This window comes from Pezoporus wallicus, unplaced genomic scaffold (assembly GCF_028554395.1).
Source record: "Pezoporus wallicus isolate ANWC-B61680 ecotype Strahan unplaced genomic scaffold, APGP_CSIRO_Pwel_v1 contig_3017, whole genome shotgun sequence".
NCBI classification, from domain to species: domain Eukaryota; kingdom Metazoa; phylum Chordata; class Aves; order Psittaciformes; family Psittacidae; genus Pezoporus; species Pezoporus wallicus.
The window spans coordinates 2,660,963-2,686,535 of NW_026638957.1; the positions used below are offsets into that span (position 1 = coordinate 2,660,963).

Genomic DNA, 25,573 nt, shown 5'->3' on the forward strand with positions numbered 1-25,573 from the left:
AACTACCTTCCTTATTACCACTTTAGAAGTTTTAAAAGGCTAGTATTAGGAAACTAATCTAGGACATGTTGAAAATCATTACATTAGAGCAAAAGATGTAAGGCTTGGCCTTTTAGTATAAAAAGATGCAAAAAAGATACATCACTCTTTTGGTAAAGGTTTATTTTCTGACAATATAAATAAAAAACATTCCTGAGTTAGCTTTTATCAGGAACATGGTTTAATATAACTTACCATTCGCAGATTTTGTGTAGTTCTTGTTTCGACAGCTCTTAGTAACTCTCTAAATCTACCAACTCCTCTTGTCAAATTCCTGCATATAAATATAGAATTTGACAGTATTCCAACTTGGATTTGGTAACACCTTAATACATTACTCAGTAAAGTTGTTAAAATCCATGTTATCCTTTCCCCCCACCTTACTCCCCGCACATCATTACCTTTCTGTGAGATATATATATATAGGCATGGAGAGAGATATATATATATATTTATATATTCATTTGGGAACCCCACTGCTGATTACTACAACAACATTACCTGCCAGTTCATTGAAAAAAAGAAACATTTTCATGATCAGTAGATAGTTTAAAGAGAAAGCAAGAAAAAGTGTAAGAAGTGACCACCCAAAAAAAGGAAAAAACAATACTGAAGTTGGTCTTGCTATTACAGCTATTACAGCAATTATCAATTATATTAGGCTTCAAAGCATAAACTTTGAGGAAAAAAAAATAAACAAAACAACAACAAAAAAATTATATTTTAGCTGCCTCTTGACACCTTAAGATAGGGAAATAAAAAAGCAGTAAATCTTGTAATCTTCAGTGAAAATAATGTAAAATTTTCTTTTCCCTCTCCTTTTCAGAGAGAAAAGAGCACAAACACAGCAAAGCCCACTGTGTGGACAGAGGAGGACTGGGAATCACGTGTTCTATTCTTGACTCCAGCTGGCTTTTGGTGGAGCTTCTGCAACTCAGGTTTGTTTCTCCGCCTATGCTTCAGCCACTTCTGCTGCCTAAACAGCTTTTGCAAAGAAATTCAAGAGCCTCAGATAGGAGGCGGCATTCACACAAACACTTTTTGCAGATCTGAACTTTCTTCTCAAACAACAGATTATTTTGTATGGTCTTACAGCTTTATTTTTTTTCTCATATATCTCAGCTGTTTTTTTATTGCACTTAAAAGCAGTTGAGAACATTTTTATTAGTACAGTTTGTCTTTAAATTGGTGAATGACTGGGTTGGCTTTTTGCTGAGCTGAACAAATGTTTTCTGCAACCTCAATGTACAACATATGACAGCCATTTCACTATTCGAAATCTAGTTGCAAAAGAAAATTATTTAATCAAAAGCATGTTTTGCGTTAAATCATTGCTGCTATGTCATACAGTTGTACTGTCTTAAGATATGATTCCATGTGCAAGTTGCATAGCATTTGCTAACATGGGCTCAAAAGAAATGTTACACTTTATGTAAGCTTCTCATAAGTAAAAGCTCTACTGCACTGCTATAAAGCTTGTTTTAAAATGCCTTCTTTATTCTGAGGTCTTTATTTTCAATTACGTCTAAAATACTGATTTCTGAATTGCGACTCTATACAAATTCAAGAAAAGCCAGCATTTTTACACAGATTCTTTCCTTAACTTTAGTTGCGGAATACCTGAAGCCAGTGTTTGATGTGAGATATCTTGCTATAGAACTGTAGAACTCTTTATCACTTTACTTAGAGGCCCAGTCATTCAGTTTAGTCTTCAGATTTCATGACAGAGGTCATCTCTGTTCTATTTTATATAATCAAGGATTATGAGTGTATTGCAGAAATTTTAGTCTCCAGCACACACATCTTTCACTAGCACAAGTTCACCTTCTAAAATACTTCTACATAAAAGCACATTTAAAAGGAACTAGCATTTCCAAATAACAAAACCTGTACATACAGGTTGAAAGTTATGTCAAAGTTGGTTAAAAAGAAATAATCACCAGTCACACCAGAAATAATGATTGTCTGTAAAAACTCCATGTTACAGCAGAATTTGACCATAGAGTGCCATTTAGTACATTTCAAAGAAAATTAATCCCGTGTACACATCTAACATGGAAACAACTGCATGAAAGATATTTATTTATATATTTCATACAGGCAGGCCTCTTAATGACTGTTACCCCAACTTCATATACTAATGAAGTAAGTACAGAAAGAAAACTTCTGAACTCAGTGGAAGCTGGATACATTCAGCACCTTTGGAAAGCTAAAATACATACCATTTAGTAATACCACATGCCAAATATTTTAGAGAGCCAAATCCAGACCACTGGAATCCCAGCTTTAAGTCCTTTGCTCTAAGTGCATATTCCCATGAATGGAGTTTTCTCTCAAGGACTGTAGTGCAAAGTCACAGACTTGCCAAAAAAATGAAATGTTCCTTGCAAAATTATCAGAAAAGAGCATGAGCAAGAACTTGGCAGTTTGAAATACTAATTCCCAAGTACAGATGAAACATAGACTATGTAGCAGAACTTCAAATCACACTAATTTAAATCTCTATGAAATTTCAGGAATTAGCATTTTTTCCACATGAAGTTTGTGTCTTTCAATGTGTTACAAGAACCAAAAAAAACCCTCTTTTGAAAAAGTATGCAATCTTTAAATGTCCTTAAGAATTTCATGACAGATTGTTATTAGTAACCTACTGCATTTCTATAAACATCTGCAAGGGACTGAAACTTGTGACTGAAGTTCTACCATATCATGGAAAAAAGCAGGAAGACTGTACAAGAAAAAAAAAACCCAAACACCTTAAAATACAAAATTAGGTTTTGCTTCATAAAGCATTTAACACTGATCCACTGCACAAGCGAAGACAAACACAATACAGATTTGTCGAGCATCTTCTAAAGGAAGTATAATAAAAAGATACACACTTCAAAGCTACAATCTAAATCACGCAAAAAAATTGAGTTAAATGCTTTGAGACAAGCACTGAAGCAAAACATACCATGAACAATACGGTAGATCTCCACACTGCACAGCTTTTAGCAAAGTACATTTCCTGTATTTGTTAACAGTTTGTAACACTGCAGAGAAGCGGGTGGTGGCTATTCTGGCACATACTTTTCCTGCCTAGCCTAGAAAGCAAACAGCTTTTACCTGCTTTTCACTAAGATGGGCCTTCATGCTAGCGGCTCCGCCCGTGATGATTGAATGCCAAAGCAAAAGGGCAGGTTAACTGAACAACATCCCACAGTGTCTGTAAATGACTTTGAGATCACTTCCGTTCTTGAGACAAGGAATTTTAAGATAAATTAACATACATGGAGAGCTGACATGTTTACAGTGATTTCACACACAACAAAGATAACCCACAGAGAGATACTGCTAGTTATGTTCCTGTTTGTATGTCTGCCTCCCATCAGGACATACTCAAGCCCTCTGAATTGCATCTTCCTAGTTTTAAAGACTAATTAAAATGTTTGGCTGCCTTGAATCTTCAAGGAAAAAAAACAACAAACAAACCAACTAATTTGACTCTAAGTAGCACTATACCAGTTAAAGACTGAGAACCAGGATTTAAAAGTACAATCTACTATTGAAAGTCTATATGGATTGATGCCCTTAGTGCTAAATCTGCATCCTTGTGTCTACATATTCACACCCTACACCCCAACTGCTTATACTGGAACATAATTAACTACTCTGCTGCAAGATCAACTTTTATGCTCCTCTGAAAATATTTTAACTGCATCTATCAAAGGTGCTCACTCTTAAACAGAGAGGGAAATCAGTAACTGTAGGTATTTTACAAGGAAAGTACAGAAAGACAATTAAGGGGCAGTAAAGACAAACTTTCAATGCAGGATCAGAAGACCTGAATATAAGCATGTAGGCCAGCAGTAGCAAAGTTTTGATGCAAACATTATTTGCCACCATCACCACCAAGAACTCTCTTGGTTTTAAAAAAGCATGTTTGGCATCAGGCACCACAGTGCTTTGGCATTAGTCGTCTAGATAAACCTGACACCCCAGAAAAATACTGTTTAGCTTTGTGTTTTTGAACACCTCCCCAAAAAGTAGAAAAGAATTAAGAAACTGCTCAATGACAAGCAGTCTATATTTGAAAGATGTTAGGATAAAAACCTAGCAAACACTGTTCCCTATAATAACAAAGGGAGTGAGATCAAATCACAATATGCCAAAACAGGCTACAAAAAAATGTTTTAAATTTAACCACAGAATGGTTGATAAGATTAATTTAATTTGTATTTACAGTGTATTTTGATAATACCTTCTCCATTAGTGTGAGAATGGCTTTGTCAGGCATTTCCTTTATGCCTATCAATTAAAACACCCAAATATTTAGTCTAACATTGCTTTTTATAGATCAAACAAGGAATTAGAAATTTTTGCTTAGTGAGCTTAGACCAAACCTCACCTGCTCTGCAATTTGACAGCTAAATTGTAATTTTCCCCTTTAAGAGAGAAAAGTATATTCCAGAGCCATACCAGTGAACAGGCTAAGTTCACTTATACTAGCCTATTACCTCATTGCTGAGGCTTACTATATCCCATTTTAAAAACATCCATTCTTTAAAAAGAAGGGCAATCAAGAACAATGAGATCCAGATTACTTGATCAAAGTGATGAAACAGAAATTGCTTTTGGAATTGAGTCCACTTTCCAAATGTGTGTTCACCCTTCTCTCTAGATATATATTTATATACAGAAAAAATAATGGCAATTTTTATAAACTCAGTGGTAGAGCATAATTTTTAAAGTCTGAGGCTTTGTCCCAATAATTCAAATAGCAAGAATAGAATAGGATTTGTTTTAAAGGGAAGAAGTCTGGGCAGGCAAAACTCTTGATGGGCATGCCTATCAGAACAGCAGCATTTTAGTAGCTTTGGTATGACTAACATGTTTACAAAGAAATACCGATTTAAATCCATACACTCCAGCTAATAACTTTTGGCCAATTAAGAGTAACTTTAACAGCTTTAAGATGAGTAATTATTTTTAATCAAGTTACTATATGAGCAAAAGAAAAGAAACGTGACAAATCAAGAGATAAAACTCTTTAGCAGTAACAGAATAATATCCTGAGACATGCCAATTACCATACTAGAGCTTTTGCTTTATATACCCCTACAATTAAGAAGAAATGAAATCTTACGGCTTTCTGCAGTAACTTTATTAAAGGTCTAACCAAATGGATGAGGCTAAGTCTTCTATGCAACTGATAATGTTTCAGGTGTGACTAGTATCTGCATCTGTTTTCCCTCAGGTCTAAGGAGAGGGAGAGCATGGAAGCATAATTTTAGCTACAATTAGAAAGATGATGGATCTAATGCAATCCAAGCCACCTCAAGAAAACATCCTCGTACGGTTTAGATATTTATCTCCAAAAGGCAACACAGTCTGAACACCATCAGTTATGTGTTCTGTCTCACCTTTCCCTCTCTTCCTTTCATACTTATACTTTGAAAATTCTCACAATACTGTATAATTTCTACAAAACATGGATTTTCGCGGGTATTACTTTCTGAATTACATGTGGAATATCTTTTCCTGCAAGAATCTAAACTACTCTTTTTTTAAGTGCACTTAAAGTAAAGAAAAAGCATCATGATACACTTCTCAATTTTACCCACTGTTAACTCACGCAGAAAAAGAAATCCCAGGTATCTCAAATTCACTACAGATCATGTTTGCTTGATGCTTGAAGGTTCTTGATTGATGTTTGGGCTTATAAATGAAACATCTTCAGTGTGCCATTACACATACACAAGCCCAATCAAGCAGCAATTCTTGCATTCATGCATTCAAAATGGGAACACTTACTGCCTAGAATGTAGTTCCACTAACAATTAAGTCTACCCAATGGTTTCCTACTGAAAGTGGAAGGTCTTACTCTCCCCATTATCCTCTCTTTGTGTTTGTTCCCTTTTTCCACCATTCTTTCTTTTTCACATCTTCCAACCCACACTTGCATGGTCCTATCTCTTTTCTCACAGCACCACCAGCAATTATCAAACCTTCCAGCAAAACAGTTCAGCTCACTAAAATGACAGAAAGCTGTCATTTCCTTGCTGTTTATTTTCTGCTGTTTTGGAGAAAGAATGACTCCACAGAAGACTCTGCTGCACATTTTGTTTACTACTTCTCTTGACACCATCACCTCAGCTCCTCCTGGATGTTCTTTCAATTAAGCGTATATATACAACACACTATATACACATATATATGTGCACATGTATACACTAAGTACCAGATTCAACTATTACAGCACAAAGACCAGATTCACAAAAGGCTTCCTCCAGTTACTGGAAACAGTACATTAGAAGTCTTGCCCTTTACCTCCTATAATTTTTCAAGTTTCTTCTTTCAAGCAGAGATTTAGTCAGAAGAAGAAATAAGAGTAGATTAAGATGGTGTCAAAGGAAATCATAAACAAAACCAGCTCATTCTTGAACTCACAAAAAAAAGTGCTAAACATGTCAGAAAGTTTTACTAAGGAAATAAGTTAACCGAGGAAATAAAGTAAATAGAATTTACTCTGGTAAATACTTAACACTGTATTACACATAAGTCAATTTGTACTGTCATACAGTTATTTTACCTTTTTTAAAACAGATCAGTAAGGAGGAATATGCAGCATCAACAGTGTTTTTGTTTAGAATATCAAACAGAAGACATAGGAAGCCACTCAGTTTAATATCAATCTTAAAAAACCCATGGAGAACTTCAGCAGTGACCATGAGCATGGTTTCACTACCTGTCTCAAAGATTCAAAGGTCAGAAATCAGAAGCAGAAATCATAGAGGGAGTATACTCTGATAAGATGCAAGATTTTAAGCATCAACAAAAGAGCAGGGATGCATCAACAGAAGTGTAACATTGGTAAAACCCAAAGATCTAATCTAAAGCAACACATCAGGTACTTAAGACAATACTGAGCAACAACAAACAAGGCCAAACCCTGAGCACTGTGTGTAGGTGAGCCCTCCCAGTGGTGACACCAAAGAAGATTGCTGTATCTTGGATATGCTTGTCCAACTTGAAAGCCAAAGAATAATACACTGGACTGCCATGTGAGAACAGCACTATGATAAGAGTGAAAAGTGATAGTGAAAAATAATCAGGAGACGAAGAAAAAAAGAAAAAAAAACAACTTAAAAGGTTATCTAACCTTCTGATTTTCTAAATCTCGTGGTAACCCCTGGAGGTGTTTGATTTTGAAGCTACTGCTTCTGGTTAGCTAGAGATGTCAATATTGGAAGAACACAGAGTCTTCCACCACTTTAAGTTGTTTATGTGCCATTTATTCATCAGTGTTCTTAATAACAGTTTTGTCCTTGCATTGCCTTGTATTGCCTTGTATTTGCTATCAGGCTGTTATATTAAACGAAAGTAGAACAGAGGACAAGATTTCCTTTCGTCTTTTGCATGCAATAGCAATTCTGAACATGCTTACTGAGCTGTCTTTTATTTTTACACTCTTCAAATTTATTATGAACCAGTGTTTACTGTAATTGAATACATTAACTTGGGGAAAGGCAGGGAGAAACAGAACTCTCCAAACTCATGCTATATACAACACACAAAATCCACTTTTACCTACAAACAGGAACAACACTTTCTGGAAAGAAAATCCTGTGCAAAACATACAGAATAAGTAACCACCTTTCTTCATACTCCTTCTCTGTTCATTCATTGCAGGTAGGAGGCATGCAGCATTCCTAAGCATGAGGCTTACAGCAACACTTCTTCCAGGAAGGAGAACATAGGAACACCTCTATAAAACACCCTGCCAATAGTCTTATAAAAATATCACAGTGAAGTAAAAGGTTCTGACCAGACAGACATGCATCTGTTTGCATGTAATTTCTGAGGAGCTACTTGCTTCCAAAGAAACTATTTTAAAATATCCATGTTCAGTAAGGCAGTGATTTGGTAAACAGAAAGGCACTGAAACTTGATCAAAATTATTTATACATACATACTATGCTTACACACAGGTCCAAAATAAAATGGACAAGGCACCATACACCTAGAGAAGAAGTGTTGCTTTTACCTTCTCATGCTTAAAATACAGCCTATCAAATGGGAATTGAGAAAAAGGTCTTTCGGGAAAGTGGGCCAGCATTGGAAGGAGAATGTGAGAGGCAGAAAAGGTCAGATTTAATAGGTGTACTGAACACAAACAAAACTATTTCATTACAAACCCAAACAAAACTTTTTCACTACAAACACCAAAATGCCTACATGTCTACAAAAAAACCCAAAACACACCAAACCAAAAACCACACACGAAACACAAACCAAACCAAAACCCCAACACAACAACATTACAAGCACTCCTCAGTAAACTGGCTGTATAGCACTTTATCCTGGCAGTTACATATTTTATAAGGAAAGGACATGTAAATCAGGGGGAGGGAAACAGGAATTTTTCTGTATTCATCTGAAAGCATACAAGGAGAGCTTGCCTGCCTTTCAAACTTCAGCTTGTGGCTAGCTTTTCTGTAACATGTATTATGCCTCCAGAGTATTCACAGCAATGAATACTCAACCATGGTCAGTCTAATACTGTTTAATATCTTAAAAAATATTAGAAATAACTTTTTGAATTGTTTGGACAATGACAAGGAAATAATATGAGTAATGAAGACTTTGAAAGAACTGATGAGTTTTCAAATGCCTTTAATCTCAATAACAAATGAAACCAGACACACACAGCCTCAAACACCTGCACAGTATTCAGCTTTTCTCAGCACTGTATTTGTTCACTGATTTTTGAATATATAAACATGCTTATATAACTCAATTGGTACAGTACTGTCTACAGCTTAAGAGGAAGTGTTTAACACTCGAAGTAATCCGATAATTCTTTGTAAAAATAGTTTATAAATTATTATTATTTAAGATAAAGATGGATTGTCCTTTAGTAGTAGGGGGTTTTGGTGGTGGTGGTTTGTTTTTTTTATTATTATTATTGTTTTGAGGGGTTTTTAGTCATTTGGGGTTTTTTTAGAAGGTCTGAACAGAATTAGACTCCTAGTTCTTCCAAGAGCCAAGTTCCCCTTATCACTACTGTGATGAAAACACATGCAGTATTTCCTTAGAAAACTTACCTTAAGGCTTAGTAAAATCCTTTCTACTACTATCATAAAGAAATCTAGCACCAATTAGTTCTCCTACCTGCTAGTTTGCTCCTTTTGAAGTTAATAATAGAATCAATGAACATTTTTGCAGTTAAAACTGGCAGCTTCCATCATTTTGAATCAGTTCAAAACCACAATTTCAATATGAAAAAAGAACTAACATAATTATTAATTAGTAATTCCAAATACTGAAAACCTCCATGTTAAACTATTACTAAAGCTTTAACAGAAATGGACACATACTACAATCAGAGAACAAAATCTTTTGGTGAAAATAACTATCATACAGCAACAACTAACTGCCCTTTAGACTAAAATCAGTATTGAGAGAATGAAACTCAAAAGACTTAATTAGTTGTAAGCTAATTAATCATCTGCAGCTCACGTTCAGGTGATGTATCTCACGAATATTGTTCACAAAACACCTAAGCCCCAAACTTATCAGAATTTGAAACTCCATCTTTGGCGGCACACAGAAAAACTGGCCAAGGTCTTGAGCAAGCTGCTCTACACTAGCCACAATTTGAGCAGGCGTTTGGCCCAGATCGCCCCTCAGAGTCCCTTTCAACCTGCGAGATCCTATGAATCCGTATCTTACAAGTTGCAAGGGAAGAAACAAAGAGAATTAAAAATAAAAAAAAATAAAAACTTCAGGCATAGCCATGCCATGTGATACCTGGCATGTGAACCAGTGTCCTTCAGACCAATATCAAAACCAGAGGAGAAAATAAAACCAAAAGCATTAAATATAGCAGAAAAAAAAACATATTTTGGGGGGGAGCAGGGGAAGTACACAAAATAATCCTTCCCCAGCTTAAGGATCCAATACAATTTTGTTTGCTGCCCATCACAACACAACATAAAAACAAAACCTTTAATTTGAAGCTTGCAAATGTGAGCAACAACCACATTCAGCAAGACTTGTAGTACATGGGCTAAAAACCTCCAAGTTATCTTCTTGAAAAACGCGAGCTAGAGTCAGAATTTCAACTGCAAATTATTAAAATTATCAAAATTCAACATCTACTCAGATACTAACATTACTCTTTCAGTGTGCTTTGTATATCTAATTGTTACAAAAGTTATTTGTGATAATCTCGAATAAAAGTGATTCCCTTGAGTTTACGTCCACCTTAGTCCTCCATGTATAACTGCCAGATTTTTTACCTATAACTTAACAATGCAATCGTATTTTAAACTCTTGAAAATAAGACACAATTCTGAGCAATAAACACAAGTACTGAAAGAAAAAGCATTCTGGATGATTTTATCTGAGGGAATAATAATTTCCCCACACATTCAACTGTATTCTGTTTTTCCAATGAAAACTAACAGAGTAAGAACAGTATCTTAAATAAGGACAATGAAATCATCTGATATCCCATATATTAAAGTATTCTTTGAAAACTCATTTTTGTTACTGATTTGAAAATAGTGATTTTTGTCTCTATCTTGAATGTATTCTGTTTTATTTTCTTAACCCCACGAATGTGAGAGCAGTTATCTCCAGTACAAAGTTGTTTTGAAAACTGCAACAAAGTAATTTTGTTAACTTCCCAATACAGCAGTGGTATCTCACGTATAAAGAATGTGATACTTTGTAGGATTTCAGTGTTTTTGAATTTCATCTTATTTTCTATTCTTCACTTGATGACCAAATTGTTTTGGGACTGATGTAGAACATGCAACAATATCTCAAGAGATTCAGAGAGTGATGAGTATTCTAATACAGCAGACAGCTGGTCATACAGTGTATTTGCCACACGTTTACATAAATCCTTCTCTTACGGATTTTGTCAGTGCAAAATCTCCAGCTGTGAGCACTGTATCAGTATATACATGCAACAGAAGCACTTACAGATTGATTTGTATCTACTCTCTCTTACTTACTAACATAAGAGCTACATTCCTACACTATTCCTATTTGTGCTATGGTGGAAAAAGAAACACAAGTAAAAGAAACAACTTATGTATAGGACTTGTCTATGCAGGAGTAACTAAAGTGTTTGTTTGTTGTTTTTTTTTGTGCTCCTCAAACATTTTGTAAGACAATAAAAATCAACTATATGCAAAAAAATGGTTGAGGATTTTTATTTAGATATGGGGCTTAAGGGGTTAATTTTCTATTGGGGGAAAAAGACCATCTCTAAGAAACAACTTCATGGAGAAGACTGTGAAGGTCTTGCTTCACTGCAGCTGTGTCAGAGCAGCTAATGGCACCATGAGGAGTACAGATCTGGTCTGGGTTTGTCAAGTTTTGATTCAGCATGTGAACCATGATGGAGATTAGACCAAATTGCAGTCTGGATCCTGAACTCTGACAGAGCGATATCCTTGAAGAGGGTGTGAAATACTGGAGGAGACACAAACAAAAGCTCTGAAAGCTAGCTAAGTCTGATTTTCACTTGATGGTGACCTTATTTTAGACTTCAACCAGAAAGCTCTTTTACTTTAAGAGCATACACTTCTAGTATCTTTCTGACCACTACTACCTCAAAACCAAAAACCTACTTATTTCATAACATGAATAGAAAGCAAATACTAGGAAAGAAGAAGTACTGGGTACATAAAAGGCTGTCCTTTCTCTCTTAGGGGCATTTTATTTGAAAATAGCTATGTTAAAGTACTAATTTCGAAGTTCCTGTGCTCATGGTTTTTCTTGGAACAACATCAGGACTTTGAATTCCTTCAATATGAAATTAACAAAGCAGCTACTAAATTAAATAGAAGTGGCTTAATCAACCTGAAAGATATTTAGTTACATATTTTAAAACTTTCTTTAAAAAGCACATAAACCCTACTTTAAGAATAGTTTCTTCAACTTATGTTATGTATTTCCAAGGTGAAATGCTCCTCTTCTCTCAGGTGAAAAATGGGTATAGAGTTTGAGTCTTTACTAAAATTCTGTGCTCTTTGCAATAAAACATTAATTTCAGATTTGAGTCTTGATAGAGCACTAAAATAACTTCTTCCGTTCAGACTATTGAGTCTTTTGCGGTTTTTTTTGCGCTGCACTATCAAGAGCAGATTTAGTCTGTCTGTAAAAACAGAGGCACACTTTTCTCCTTCTCCCCCATTACTCACAAGGAGTTAAACTCTAGTGATTCCTTGACTCCTCCACAGGACTGAAGACTTTTTATATGTATAGTTTCAATTGAAAAATAAAGTTTATTTAAAAAAAGTATTTCCCTTTCTAAAGTGTCTATATTAAAGCTAGCTACATTTCCTTTCCTTGAAAATGTTCATAAGATCTTTACAATTTTAGATTACATTCAAATTTGAAGTATGTTGCAAAACTTAATGGAAAGATCTTGAATCTAATTTCTATAAACCTAATATTAGGAGAGATGACAAATTTAAAACCCATGCACAGCATCCTTAAATGTACTAAAAAGCATGCTATGTATTTAAATTTCTGTTCATTTCTGGAGAACCCAAGTGAAAAATTTAAATAAATAAATAAAAACCCACAAAGGCAGCAACATAATTTGCAGCCTGGAACAATGACCCTATTAGGAAATTTTGAAAGAATTGGGATTGGTTCTAAATTAAGAAAGGAAAAGAACGGATATAATGGCAGGAATATGTAAAATAACAACTGGCACAAAGCTATTTTTCCTAACAGCTCACTTTCCCTCATACCTCAAAAAGAGTAGCACTGTCCAATAAAATTGTAGGAATAAATTGAAAATTAAACATGCAATGTGTAATTAGCTAGTAAACTGCAACTGACCACTCTACGATAGACTGCAAAAAAGATTATATGCTTATGTAGGAGTTAACAAGAAAAGCAACAGCTTCATTGTGAAGGATTAAAGTATACATGGAATAAAATCAACTTTTCAAAGTTCATACCAGACCAACTGATAAGGCCTACAACAAACACTCCTATAAGCTGAATGTTCCTTAATAACCCACTGCATGACTTTTTTTGCATGGTTGAGTTTTGTTTTCTCAGCTAATTTTAATCTGCTCTGTCTATTGCTGATTGCTTTTACACTCAATATGTGAGAGTAAATGGACCATTTCCATTCCTGGCCTTCAATCAAAATCCTTCAAAATGTGGAATTTTTGGCTTATTCTTAACCGTGATTGCCACTGGGATTATTGCAGTAAGTATATCTTATTTATCTTTTGTGCAGGCATGAAAACAGAAATTTTATTTTTAGCTCTAGTAAATGAAAAAAATTAACTTTCAGAACATTTTATTCTTTCTGCAATTAAATGATGAAAACAGAACTAAAATGTAACTCTCAAGATCATGTGTTACTGCAGCACTACTTACTACTTTAAGAATGAGATTTCAAAAGCTTAGTGATCATTTCCATGCTGAAAACCCTGAACAGTTTGAAAACTTGCATAGCCTTTTGTGACCCTACCATCAGCACAATAAAATCTCGAACTCTTTACAGACACTGCACCATTTCCTTTCATCTCCTGCTTATGTATTTGAAAGGATAAGAGATATTTTTGGTCAAAAGAGTAGTCTTGTCAGGAATTCTGATATTTCAACCAATTTCTGTTTCCTAGTGAAATGAGAAGCCCTGTAAGGAAATTTTTAAACTATGTGACTTCAACAACAAATGTCAGAAATGTACTTAAAACCCACTTGCGCCAAGCTTTAAAGCTCTTAAAAACTGAGAGTTGTATTCTTTTTTTCATTTTCAGTGATGTCTGAACTTAGTTTAAGGCTTATAAGGGAAGCCTTACTTAAACTATAAAGGATCTCCCATGCATAATCTAAAAGGATCTATAGAGCAGGTACAAAGGAAATTGTATACTTGTATACATACTGTTGATCTTCATGCACATTTATCCTGCAGCATAATGTTAAAATAAGTGATAACTGAAGAGATTTGGAAAAAAAATTACAAAAATCAAAATTATAAAAATAAAGAGTTTCAATATGTTGTCAATCACTTTCTAACAGTGAAATTTCAAAAGGATAAACATTATGGTATTTTTAGTTCTCACATTTAATGAGTAAAAATACAAAATACTTAGTTTAATATACTTTGGAGAAATTATTTTACAACATGTAAATAAGAATAATATGGGCAGCCTTCCTATTTCAGTTAAAATGATACCACTTTTAACAAGAGGCCAACCCACAATTGCTAAAAGTTATGACACCAATTAGATCACAAACACAAAACGGAAACAGAAAAGCAAACACGCAAAAAGGAGACTCAAATCTTACCCATTCTTGAAATATAAAACATGTGCTCTTTGAAGTCCTGTTTCCAGGAAAAAACCAAGTTCTTGTTCATGTGTAGTGGGCCCTGGCTTAGGGCTTCTGTTTTGTATATTGGCATTAATCACCTAAACAAACAACAAAAAAAATGTTTTCGAAAAAAAATAATTGAGTTTTGAGGACTTTTACACAGCGCTAATATTTAATATTGGAGAAATCTTTTTCATTTGTAGATGCTGGCTAGCAGAATATTTCTATCCTTACCTCCATTCCCTCAGAAATATAGATCTTTTTGCTCTTGGCTATTCCCTTAAAGGTAATTTTTTCACCAAGCAGAAATGCTATTAAGGAAAATTTTACAATAATTCCTTAGAATATTTTGTGAGGAATAGTATACAGAAAATAAGTATATGAAATGGCGTATTTGTAACCTTAATCAATAGCAGGAGGTGATGGTTCTCAATATCTAAACCCCTGTTAGGTAAAAAAAGACTGCTGCAGAAAGCACTAAGAGGGTTAAAAGTAATCTCCAGAGTAATTAAAAAAAAAAAATTAGAAATAATTTATAGAACATCAACATTAAAAATATTGCTTAAAATGGAGAGCTATCAGCTTTCATTTGCCATCATATTCACCACACATAGCCTACCAGCCGCTAAAAGACAGTAACAAATCAAACAAAAAGACTAAAGAAAAAAAACTCAGAAAATAAATGTTTATCTATTTAAAAACCACTGTGACTTATTTTTCTTTCCCCTTCTCAAAGTTTTCTTTCTATTTCCTTTTGCTTGTGTGTCCCTAACTGATTCCAATAACCCCTTTAAAAACAACTGTCAAAGGACAAGCCTGGGTCTTATAAGCAACAGGTGTGTTAAAAGAGGGTCAGATTGATATTGCTAGCTTGCTTCAATTCTAATAGTATTAACAAGCCAAAGAATAGAGCTCCAAGTGTACTGTATTTTGTCCAGACATATCTGAAAGTCTAAATAAAATGCAATAGTACGTAACTCCTAGAAACAAATTTTCTTTTATTAAAAAAAAAAAAAAAGCATTTATAACACTTAAAGCTTACCACTGCTAAGTAGTAAGAAACAGAAGATAAGGTTAATGGTGTAAAATAAAATAAGAGGAGGAAATAAAATAGCCTATGTATCCCTCTGAATTCAGATAAAGCCTGAAGCTTTTAAATCACAGAGCATTATGCTCTTTACAAATAAACTGCCTAACTTGAAATTTCCATAATTCATAATCCATAACTTAGAAAATGGGAGGAAAAGAAATAACAATAACCTGCCTAATATTCTGCAGAGCCATAAGTTGTATGTTGTCTGACATTATGAAGCCCAGATATATAAGCTTTCATCAATAAAAATCAGATCTCCTACATATCTAGTACGTCTGATTTTAACAGTATCTGTAGTTGCATACATACAGTGAGTAATATATTAGATAAAGTGAAAAATAGGCCATCAAGTCCAAGAATACTGTCCTGATCCCATTTACAAAATTATTAAGATTTATCTGAAGTTCATCTATGTTTTAAAATCATACATTTATCTGGCTATGATATCTGATGGTTTTTTCCTTGTCATAGGATTTGGCCTATTAGTTGAAGCAAACATACTTTCAGACGATATTCTGGACTCACGAACAATACCCTGAGTGTCTTGCTGATAGGTACAATGATATTTCAGAATGTTACTGCCAAGTAGTTTTATAGAAGAGGATTTAAAAGCAGTTAAGTTATTGGCTCCAAATAAGCAACAAGATCAATTTTCAGTCTTCATAGTTTCATTCTCAATTGACTTCTTTTTAAAAATTACCTGAAAATGTTAGTGAATGTATGCAAACAATGTCCATATTCTGATGTGTATTTGAAAGAAACCATAATCCCATTTTCATACATGAACTGCCACAGGGTAAGAAGAGGCCACAGATGAGCATCTTGAATATACATGGCAGTTCAGAAGAGCTCTGTCGCTTTTTAGACTATTAGCACTATTTTCTAAGAGGTCAGAATGAGAGAACATTCAGAAGGACAGCTACCAGACATCCATTAAGGCACATTAATTTATTGTTCAATTGTAAATGTGCATTGAAGTCCTAAGAAAAACCGTATCAGATGTCTTTTATTTTTATTGAGTTGAATTGAGCTACCAAAATGCTGGTAACACCACATCAGTGAAAAATGAGCCACACAATTCTTCAATTAAGCAAATCATCCCAGCTTACCCTTTCTATCTCCTGAAGGTACAGAAGAGCTATATCCCCGGCCTTCTCGTAGCATGTAACGATTTCCTGTTCGCGGTCCACATGGAGGTTGCTGGCTGAAGAAGAAATTGGCAACTTCTCGAGACAGAGACCTGGGCAGGGAGGGAATAAATAATAAATAAAATTTCAAATGAAGTGTTCAAAAAATAATGTCATATAGTAGCACACCTAAAGATTAGTACAGGCTAAGACTCTTTGATCAGGAGAAGAAACAAATTAAAAACTAAAAACTTGAAGGTATGGTCCTCTGATACAGACACTAATAAACATATAACTAATAGTGACTAACCTGAGTAATTATAAAACCAGAAGCAGCAATGTTTTAAGTGATTTTAATTTAAAAGACATTATGACAGTCTACCACACAAAAAAGCCTAGTGTCTTTCTATACCAGTTTTAAATTGCTGAATATCTCTTCACTTTTCCAGAGCGATCACAGAAACCGAGGTAGGGTGAAGAAGGGTACTCAAGGCAATATGTCAAATTCTCCCTTATTTCTCTTTTCATGCTTCCCTGTCAGGTAATCCTTTTTATCTCCTTCGGACACTCTCTGATTACCTCTCTTTTGACTAACTGTGCCAAAACTGGATACACACCTCCAGTCAAGGTCTCAACAGCACGGAGCAGAGAAGATTCCTCATTTTGATATAGGATACTTAAAAATAAAAATGAAAATACAGATCAAGAGAACTTTAGTGCCTTCCCTTATATATCAGTAAAACATTGCCTTCTGTTTATGATCTCTAACAGATTAACAGATCATATCCTGCAGGCCAGCTGCCTCATCAGTTACCCCATCTTGTATTTATTTGAATAATTATTTGTATTGAAATATAGCACTTTATACATTTTCTTAAGCAATTTATTCCAGGTCATTCTTCCAGCTTGTCAGTCAAACGGCAGATATCAAAGAGGCTTTTTGTTAACTGTAAATCATAGACCCAAAAGCAGCAAGATTAAACTACAGAAAAAGGTCAGTTATTCTGGTACTGTAGTATGCATGAATGGACCTTCTAATAAGATCTAAATGCAATGTTGATGCTCGATAGAAAGTTTGCCATGTTCTACACAAAAACCTCCAAACTGACTTAGAGATGGCCATAAAATACAATAAGTGAGCTGCAATAAAAATGTCAAATGACTGAAAGCATGAGATAGTTGTTAAGCGGATCACTCCTCCCCACCCCTTCTCTCCCATGACATGAACGGCCAGTGCCCCACAGTAATCTTCCACTACATGAAACTTATTACTCAACTGGCTATTTGTAGAATTGACTTGGATTTGTTATTTCTATTTTTATACTTTATGGTCACAACTATAATCTTTTTAATCTGAAAAACTCACTATAAGAACATTCTCTCATTTTAGCTGAGAATTTTCTTTAAGACACAATCTGGGAAAGTATATACATTTTAAACACGCAATGCTTTGGAGTAGGAATTTCATTTGGAGAACTATCCTGTAGTGACCACTTAACAGGATGGTTTGGACACTGTATTTGTTTTGATGATAGAAGGAATAATTACAATTTAATACTGTATTGAAAACTAAAACATATCAATTGGAAGAAAACCCCTGAATAAATTATGATTTCTGTACCAAGTTAAAACTAGAAACCCTCCAGGTTACCTGTTCAATTTTTTCTTAAATACAGATTAAATTTAAGAAATAATGTATTAAAGTACATACAAGTATAATTTAATTTTATACAGATATAAGTAGCAACACAACAATGACAACCACATAATATACTGCCCCTTTCTTTGTAAGAATACTGAGAGATGATTAAAAGTTAATTAAAATAGAGATTATTACATTATGCCCTTAAATAAAAGAAAAAGCAAATAGTAACATACAGAACTGAGAAACACGAGTTTCAAAGAAATACAAATCACTGAACTATCTGCTGATGACTTTTTCATATAGTCAGACAAGTCAGGTCTACTCTTTGTGCTTGCTCCCACACCTGCCAGACAGGAATCTTAGCTATTCTCCCTCAAAAAGGCAAGAATTATTTCAACTGTTTATAAACTGCCTTGAGATATTTGGGAAAAGAGGTACATATTACAGCTACAAAATATTGCATTTGTTGTAAAGGTCATAGCTGTTGGCTTGTTTAACTTTTAGTGGTTATTTTGTTTTATTCTGCATTCAAGAATATCACATCAATTGATATGATGACTTTGATATTCATGGCTTTTAAGTCTCCAGTCAAAAACACCTTCAAGTAAAAGCTTCCAACAAACTGGGTCAGATTTATTTTGGGAAGACATTTATCTTATACATATCTAGTCCTGATATCAAGTAAGCTGACTCCTAAGGGGAAAAGAAAGTGAGAAGGAGTGAAATGAATTCAAGTGTGTACTAGTTAAGCTCACACATTTTGCAGAGTAACTCCAAGTTGTCAGAAGAGCAAAACAGCAACAAACAGTATTTGTACAAAAAAAGAGTACACCTGATACTTAAATTACATAATAGCATGCAAGGTTTTCTTTATATCTTAAAAAACTTTATAAATTACCCATATTTTTGTAAAAGTTTCAAAAAGCAAACAGTAGATGGTTTTATCACTTATTCCAAGTGGCATTCTCATGTCTATCACCTCAGATCAGTGGCCAAGTTTATGCCAAGTCAATGATTTAATTTTTTACAAATACAGGAGCAGACCAGCCCTACCACAACATACACACACACTGACCACTACCCCCCAAAAAAAAGAACTCATAAGAACAAGTAATAAACAAACAGGTTTTAAGAAATCTGCATTAATATATTTGCTTATTCTTATCATTTTTATGTTAAGGACAAGGACAGTGATTACTTTTGACCTACAAAGTACTTTAAAAAAAAAAAAAAAAGGCAGACTTGAATGTTCTGTGGGAAAACCTATTAACTGACACTCCCATTTCATCATACAGAGGAAAACAAAAATTACTCCAACATCAAAAGGAAATCCACAGCACAGCTCAGATCTTTGCCAAGTATTTCTACCACCCAGGCAACTACTGAGACCATTCAAACAAACAAACAAACAAAACCCACAAGGCTGGGAAAAGTCTGTCACATTTACTGCATTGTATATATGAGGATTTTCCATGGTGCCAGCCAGTACCTTGTCAGTATAAATTTTAGAGACCACAAATAACAATAGACCATGGTTTATCTCCTGTTTTCTGTACATGAGCCAAAGGACAGAGTTAAAACAGTGAAAGACTATATATACTTAAGTATAAGAAACATGTATTTGCAAGAAAGAAACAGTTGCATCAATAGATAGAGATTTCTGGGTTTGCTTCCTGTTTTCCTTATATGGACAAATAAAAGCCAAGTGTGTTTGAGTACACAGCACTTATTCTTCCCTATACAATGTGCAAAGCAACACTGTTAAGTTTTCCAAGCTAAAAACACACAAAATAACTCCCTTTTAACTCCTTTTAAAAAATACTCTGTATTTAGCTTATATATTTAGAACAAACATTAACATGGACTATGGCAAACATTAGTAATTTCAAAAAAGGAACTGAACCCGAGTTACTGCTATCACAGAACTCCCACAGTTTATTTCTGAGCTTAGAACAAACACTGCTAATCTTACTGAAGGGAAGGAACTATTTCTAGAAGTCCTCAAAGATTGTGATTTGCTTCCAGAGAACTTTTAGAAAGCAAAGTGTAAATGCTTTTCAATTCCCTACAGGTGTTTGCAAATTATTGTAACAGAAAGGAGGAAAAGTAAGAATGGAGAGTAGGGAAACATATTTATAATGAACTACCACTTACTTTCACAGTTACTGCAGATACACCATGTTAGGCAATTCCTACTATTTCTTTAGACAAGCTAAGGAAACACTAACAATTTCTTTGATTTTTCAAGTACCTTGGATTGCCGCATCCCCCCATGCCAAGATACAGGAAAAAAGGTCTCCCAGAGTTGTCAGGAGGCAGGACCTCCTCTATGGCTAGTTTCAAACCGAATTGGCTTTCCTGAAAAAGCATCGGAAAGAAGGTCAATGTCCCCTTCTCTCAGTGTACTTAAATTTAAGGGAAGCTGCTCTGACCAGCCACTCTTTCAAACACAGACTACTTCGAGAAAATTAAATTCCATTCCAGATGACACTCAGAGCAACATAAACATAACTTTCCAGAGTTGAAGACGGCATTTTATTGCATATACTCATACTGCAATGTCATTTCATTAGTAGGACTTTTCTAATGCCATAGTTATGCTAGTGCTTCTAAGTGTCTTGAAGTTTCTCAAAGTAAAAAACAAAACCTAACAATATTTTGTGATTTCTTGAAATAACAAGAAACAATTGGTTGCACTTTTCCTCTCAATGTCATGGCACTCAAGTCTTTGTATCTTCTGAAGAGTACAATAGTCTTTTACAGTTATTTTTAAAATTTAGGGAGATCAGTATTTTCACATGTGCACTTATTTCTTAAGAAACACGTGCCAGACAATTCTGGCTTTACAGTACAGCCCTTTGAAAGACAAGCACCTTCTAAAGGCACTGAAAAAGTTCAAACTAGAGCTAAAAGGAGTGAATAAGACTGATAATTGTAGATGCTGGAGTGAGTGAATATCCCTCAGAGGAACCCTCCCCAAAGCAGAAGAGCTACACACCAGTATAAGGACTAGACATCAAGGAAGCTGCTCTCTCAGAAGAAAGGAGATGGGTTAACTATGGAATTTGAGGTATTTTGCTGTATATTGTCAGGACTGTTCCTACAAGAACCTCTGAGGAAAACAGACCAGGCTCCACTGTGACACCAGTTCTTCCTGTGTGTCGTAAGAAAAAAGGCCAGAATCGCTAATCTTTCACTCTGGCCCAGCATTTTCTTCCTCTCCTCACTCTTGCAAAGGCAAGACCCTGAAGAACGTCTAGTGATTTGAAAGAAACTAAGAACTAGAAAAACACTAAAGTCCTAAAGAAGTCTATTTTAATATAAAATATATTGTTTTCATTCAGTGTTTGGACTTCAAATACCAGAGCTAAGAGCAGAACTGTGACAAGCAGGACAAACTCCTGGGATCCCCCTAGTCCCTGCTCAGGCAGAGCAGAAGTCATAAAAACAGACTGGGGAAAGACAACCTTTAACAAAGTTTGAATTATCTATGGCACTGGCTACCTAGCTGTGGCCTGCAAACTGCCTCCTGACAGGCTGCAACATTTGCATAGCAACACGGGAGGAGGGAACTGGAGTTGAATTCTTGACCCATTGCCTAATGAGGCTAGAGATCCCCAGCATAATTACTAAACCAGCTTTTGTTTAGCATTCTTCAGTGAAGGGCTGCTTGGTGTTTGCTGACACAAGCTAGCAGCGTACAGGACCCCATTACAATCGTATACGGTTAAAGTTAAGTGCAGCATCTTTTGCTAACCGCACAGTAGCAATTCACATGCACCTGACACTTCCAGTGAACTTAATGAGTATTTACATGTTTCTGTAAATAGAAATAATTAATAGCCAATCATTTAACTTGGTAAATAAAACATTAAATTTGAATATGGGTCAGCAGCAGTAAAGACAGTCTCACCTTTCTCAACATACATCATCTAAATATAAACACAGTTACTTGAACAGGCAATATGAGACATAAAATGGCCTACAGCAATAAGGCTACAATCCTGTAATGTCACAGTCTAACTTATAGATGACAACCCTCAAAAACTTAACAAGAATTTGTTACTGTAATACAACACAGCCATCTTGACGGATCCCTGGAGTAATCTACTAATGTTTACACTGTATTAAATATAAGTTCAATTTCTTTACTAAAATCAAGCTTCCAAAGTTGCAGACTTGAAGAAATACCAGACCTGTAAATTGCTATGTTCATCTATGAGCATTTGTAAAAAGATTCACTAATTTGTAACATCAAATATTGTAAATTCATTTTTCAATTCTGCCTTTTGACTTACGCAGCAGTATCAGAATCACATTCAGTAAGTTTATTTCCTAAATACATACATACATATACAAATAAATATATATTTCAGAGTTACCGACAAGTTGCACCTCCCCAAGTTAACACCTCAGTATCCCACTGTGCATGCTTCTCATCTCTGCTTCCATAAGCAAACAGAAATTGCTTTGAAACATAGCAGATATTGCCGTGCACAGTATTTGAATAATGCCTATGTGTGGTTTCCAGTATATTACCTCATTAGTATGCTGCTGAAAACTTGCAAGAAATTAATTGTCCTGTTCCCAGAGGCCATATCCCTAGGAGAATATTAGCTTCAGTCATTATTAAAATGGATTCTAAATATAGGCTTCAGTATGGTAACAGCATTTTTTCGGGTTGGTCTTGTAAGGAAGGGGAATAGGAAAAGCTGGAGCTAGCTACACAAGCACAATATGAAAAAGGTGGAGGGGGAAGCCAGACATACACAGTCTTTAATTACTTCTTTACAGATTCCTAACTTAGCTTATTTCAATTCTTGGCAAGTTAAAATTTTCCTTAGTGTCAGAACAGAGCATTGCCAATTAAACAGATCTAGTGAAGAAAGTAAACAAATGGATACTGGAGAGACAAAATTAACTTCTTATAACAAGGGAACCTGCTACTTATCAGAAGTCATAAGAAGGATGTGGACTTGTTGGAGCAGGTCAGGGGAGGGCCATGAGGATTATCAGAGGGCTGGAGCACCTCTCCTAAGGAGACAGTCTGAGAGGGTTGGGCTTTTTCAGCCTGGAGAAGAGAAGGCTCTGGGGAGACCTTAGAGCAAGCAGCTTCCAGTGCCTAAAAGGGGCCTACAAGAAATCTGGAGAGGGACTTCTGACATGGTCATATAGTGATATGACAAAGGGGAATGGCTTTAAACTGACAGAAGGTAGATCTAGATTAGACATGAGAAAGATATTTTATACTGTGAGGGTGGAGAAGTGCTGGCACAGGTTGCCGAGAGAAGTTGTGGCTGCCCCATCCCTGGCAGTGTTCAATGCCAGGTTTGACAACGCTTTGAGCAAGCTGGTCTAGTGGGAGGTGTCCCTGCCTAGAGCAGAGAGGTTGGAACTGGTTGATCTTAAAGATCTCTCCAACCCAAACTATTCTGTGATTCTATGATTCCTAAGCAGGTACTTAAATATCAACTAATACAGCCAGAAATACGCAAACACCACTACATTTTGCTTTAAACCAAGATTTGCCACCACAATCTCAAGACTGTCCTTCTCTCTTCCTCCCCCTGCCTCATTTCTTAACTTTGTCCCTGCTGTGTAAAACAGCTCTAACAACTGGGACAAATGTCTAAGTTACATCTGTGGCAAAAGAAAAAAAAAAAACCTGCTTTTACTGTGCTGCTTCTTTAAACTGCAGATTAAGACAGTAGGTCACAGGAGTGGAGCTACCTCTAAGTGCTACTACAGAAAAATGAAGGGCAACAGCTTCTGGGAGCTGGTGCCAGCAACATTATTACACCTGCTTTCAGGCTAACAATTTGTGACAACAGTCATACAAACCTGCCCATCTCCTCAGCAATGTCCTCCTTCTATGTCCATCTTTCTTTCCCTCATCACACCCTCTCGAAATAACCTGGCAACTCCAAACATAAGACATTTTGCTTCAGAAAACTGCTTTATCAGATGCTTTTCCTCTGCTATCATGTCAAATGTAATTAAAAGCAGATGGGGGAAAACCTAACCAATCAATTCAAACAAGTAGTCTCTTATTTTCGCAAATACTAAAGTGGCCTATTCATTTGAAAAGCTCCATCTTTTCATTTCACTGTTTTATAGGACATTTGCCCCACTCAGTCTCTTCAAGAAGGTCTGAATCGAAGAAAATTCTTTATTTAATATCAAAACCATGATTTTATTAATACTCTATCCCACACAACACCTTCTACCATACACATACAGAGTCATTACTCAGAAGTACTGCATCAAAATCAGCTCTTCTCTTAGAATACACTAGATCTAATCTAGAACTGTGTTCTATGGTTACACAGAGCAAAACAATAAAAAAAAAAATGAGTGGAAAGTCCATGCTTGTCCATGAATTTAACCACATAAGAAAACATCATCCTCCACTACACATCTCGTTTTGACTTGAGAATTTGAGAGAATGGTGGAGAAAGGCAGGAACATGTTGGAATTGCACTACATTATGTGTACTCTGTGGAAGTTATCTCCTCACAACTTTTGCATGAGGGCTATCTAAACTGTGCTGAATGCTGACCTATGATATTCAAGTTTCTGAGGCTTTGCCTCACGCATATTCATATGGCTGATCTGTTGGCTTAATGGACACAGCAGCAGACAACTTTTCAGCAGACCACTCCTGCATCTTCTTCTACTCAAGGTAAAGCATAACTACTAGCAGCCAGAGGAAAACAAACATACAAACAAACAAACAAAAACCCAACCCAACCCAAACATCAAACACAAAAAATCCGCACAAACAAAACCACCACCATCACCAATAAAATTGAAACACACAAAACCCCAAACTTGGTCTCATTCCTTAACTTTCTTTCTGAACATTTTTATTTGTTTTCCAAAATTATAATCAACTGGCCATGAGTTTTTCTTGGTGTGATGATATACAGCAGTGCCTTTATCACCACATTAATAATTTTGATCATTTTCTCTAGGAGCAACAGACAGCAACCACTTTCCAGCACTGCTCCGGCACTGTGGCCCTGTGGTTCCCTGCACATCACAGGCTGGCAAAGAGCTGTGTGTAAAGGAAATGGGAAAGTTTTCAAAAGTAAATTGATGGGATTTTCTTAGAATTCCATTGAAATTTTACAATGTTGCATTTTGACAAAGCTATCAGAAGCTTTCTTTGGAAGATTTTAAGCAGCATGTCACCAACTAGACATTTCCAAGAAAAAAATAACAATCATTTAATCTTCCTTTCTGGGTTTTGAAAGCCTTTGAACCCTTTGTTTGACTTACTATCATTCCATATTATGCCTCTCACTTACATTCTTCTGAATATGC

At 35.4% G+C, this 25,573-nt stretch overlaps 2 protein-coding genes across 5 annotated transcripts in view; one reads left to right on the forward strand and one right to left on the reverse strand.

Annotated features, from left to right (window-relative positions):
- The window catches only part of TTC7B (tetratricopeptide repeat domain 7B), a 138,809-nt gene that overhangs the window by 91,447 nt on the left and 21,789 nt on the right, over positions 1-25,573 (reverse strand). For 2 of the 4 annotated variants that reach the window (XM_057413373.1, XM_057413371.1), the window contains exons 4-7: positions 16,585-16,715; positions 14,359-14,480; positions 13,952-13,975; positions 235-313 (exon numbers count right to left, since the gene is read on the reverse strand). In XM_057413373.1, the coding sequence (XP_057269356.1) occupies positions 235-313; positions 13,952-13,975; positions 14,359-14,480; positions 16,585-16,715 (356 nt within the window). The remainder of the gene's footprint in view (positions 1-234; positions 314-13,951; positions 13,976-14,358; positions 14,481-16,584; positions 16,716-25,573) is intronic. The other 2 variants (XM_057413374.1, XM_057413372.1) reach the window with 1 other exon arrangement.
- The window catches only part of DGLUCY (D-glutamate cyclase), a 184,154-nt gene continuing 175,435 nt past the window's right edge, over positions 16,855-25,573 (forward strand). The window contains exon 1 of the mRNA XM_057413385.1: positions 16,855-16,860. The gene's annotated coding sequence lies outside the window, so the exon portion shown is untranslated. The remainder of the gene's footprint in view (positions 16,861-25,573) is intronic.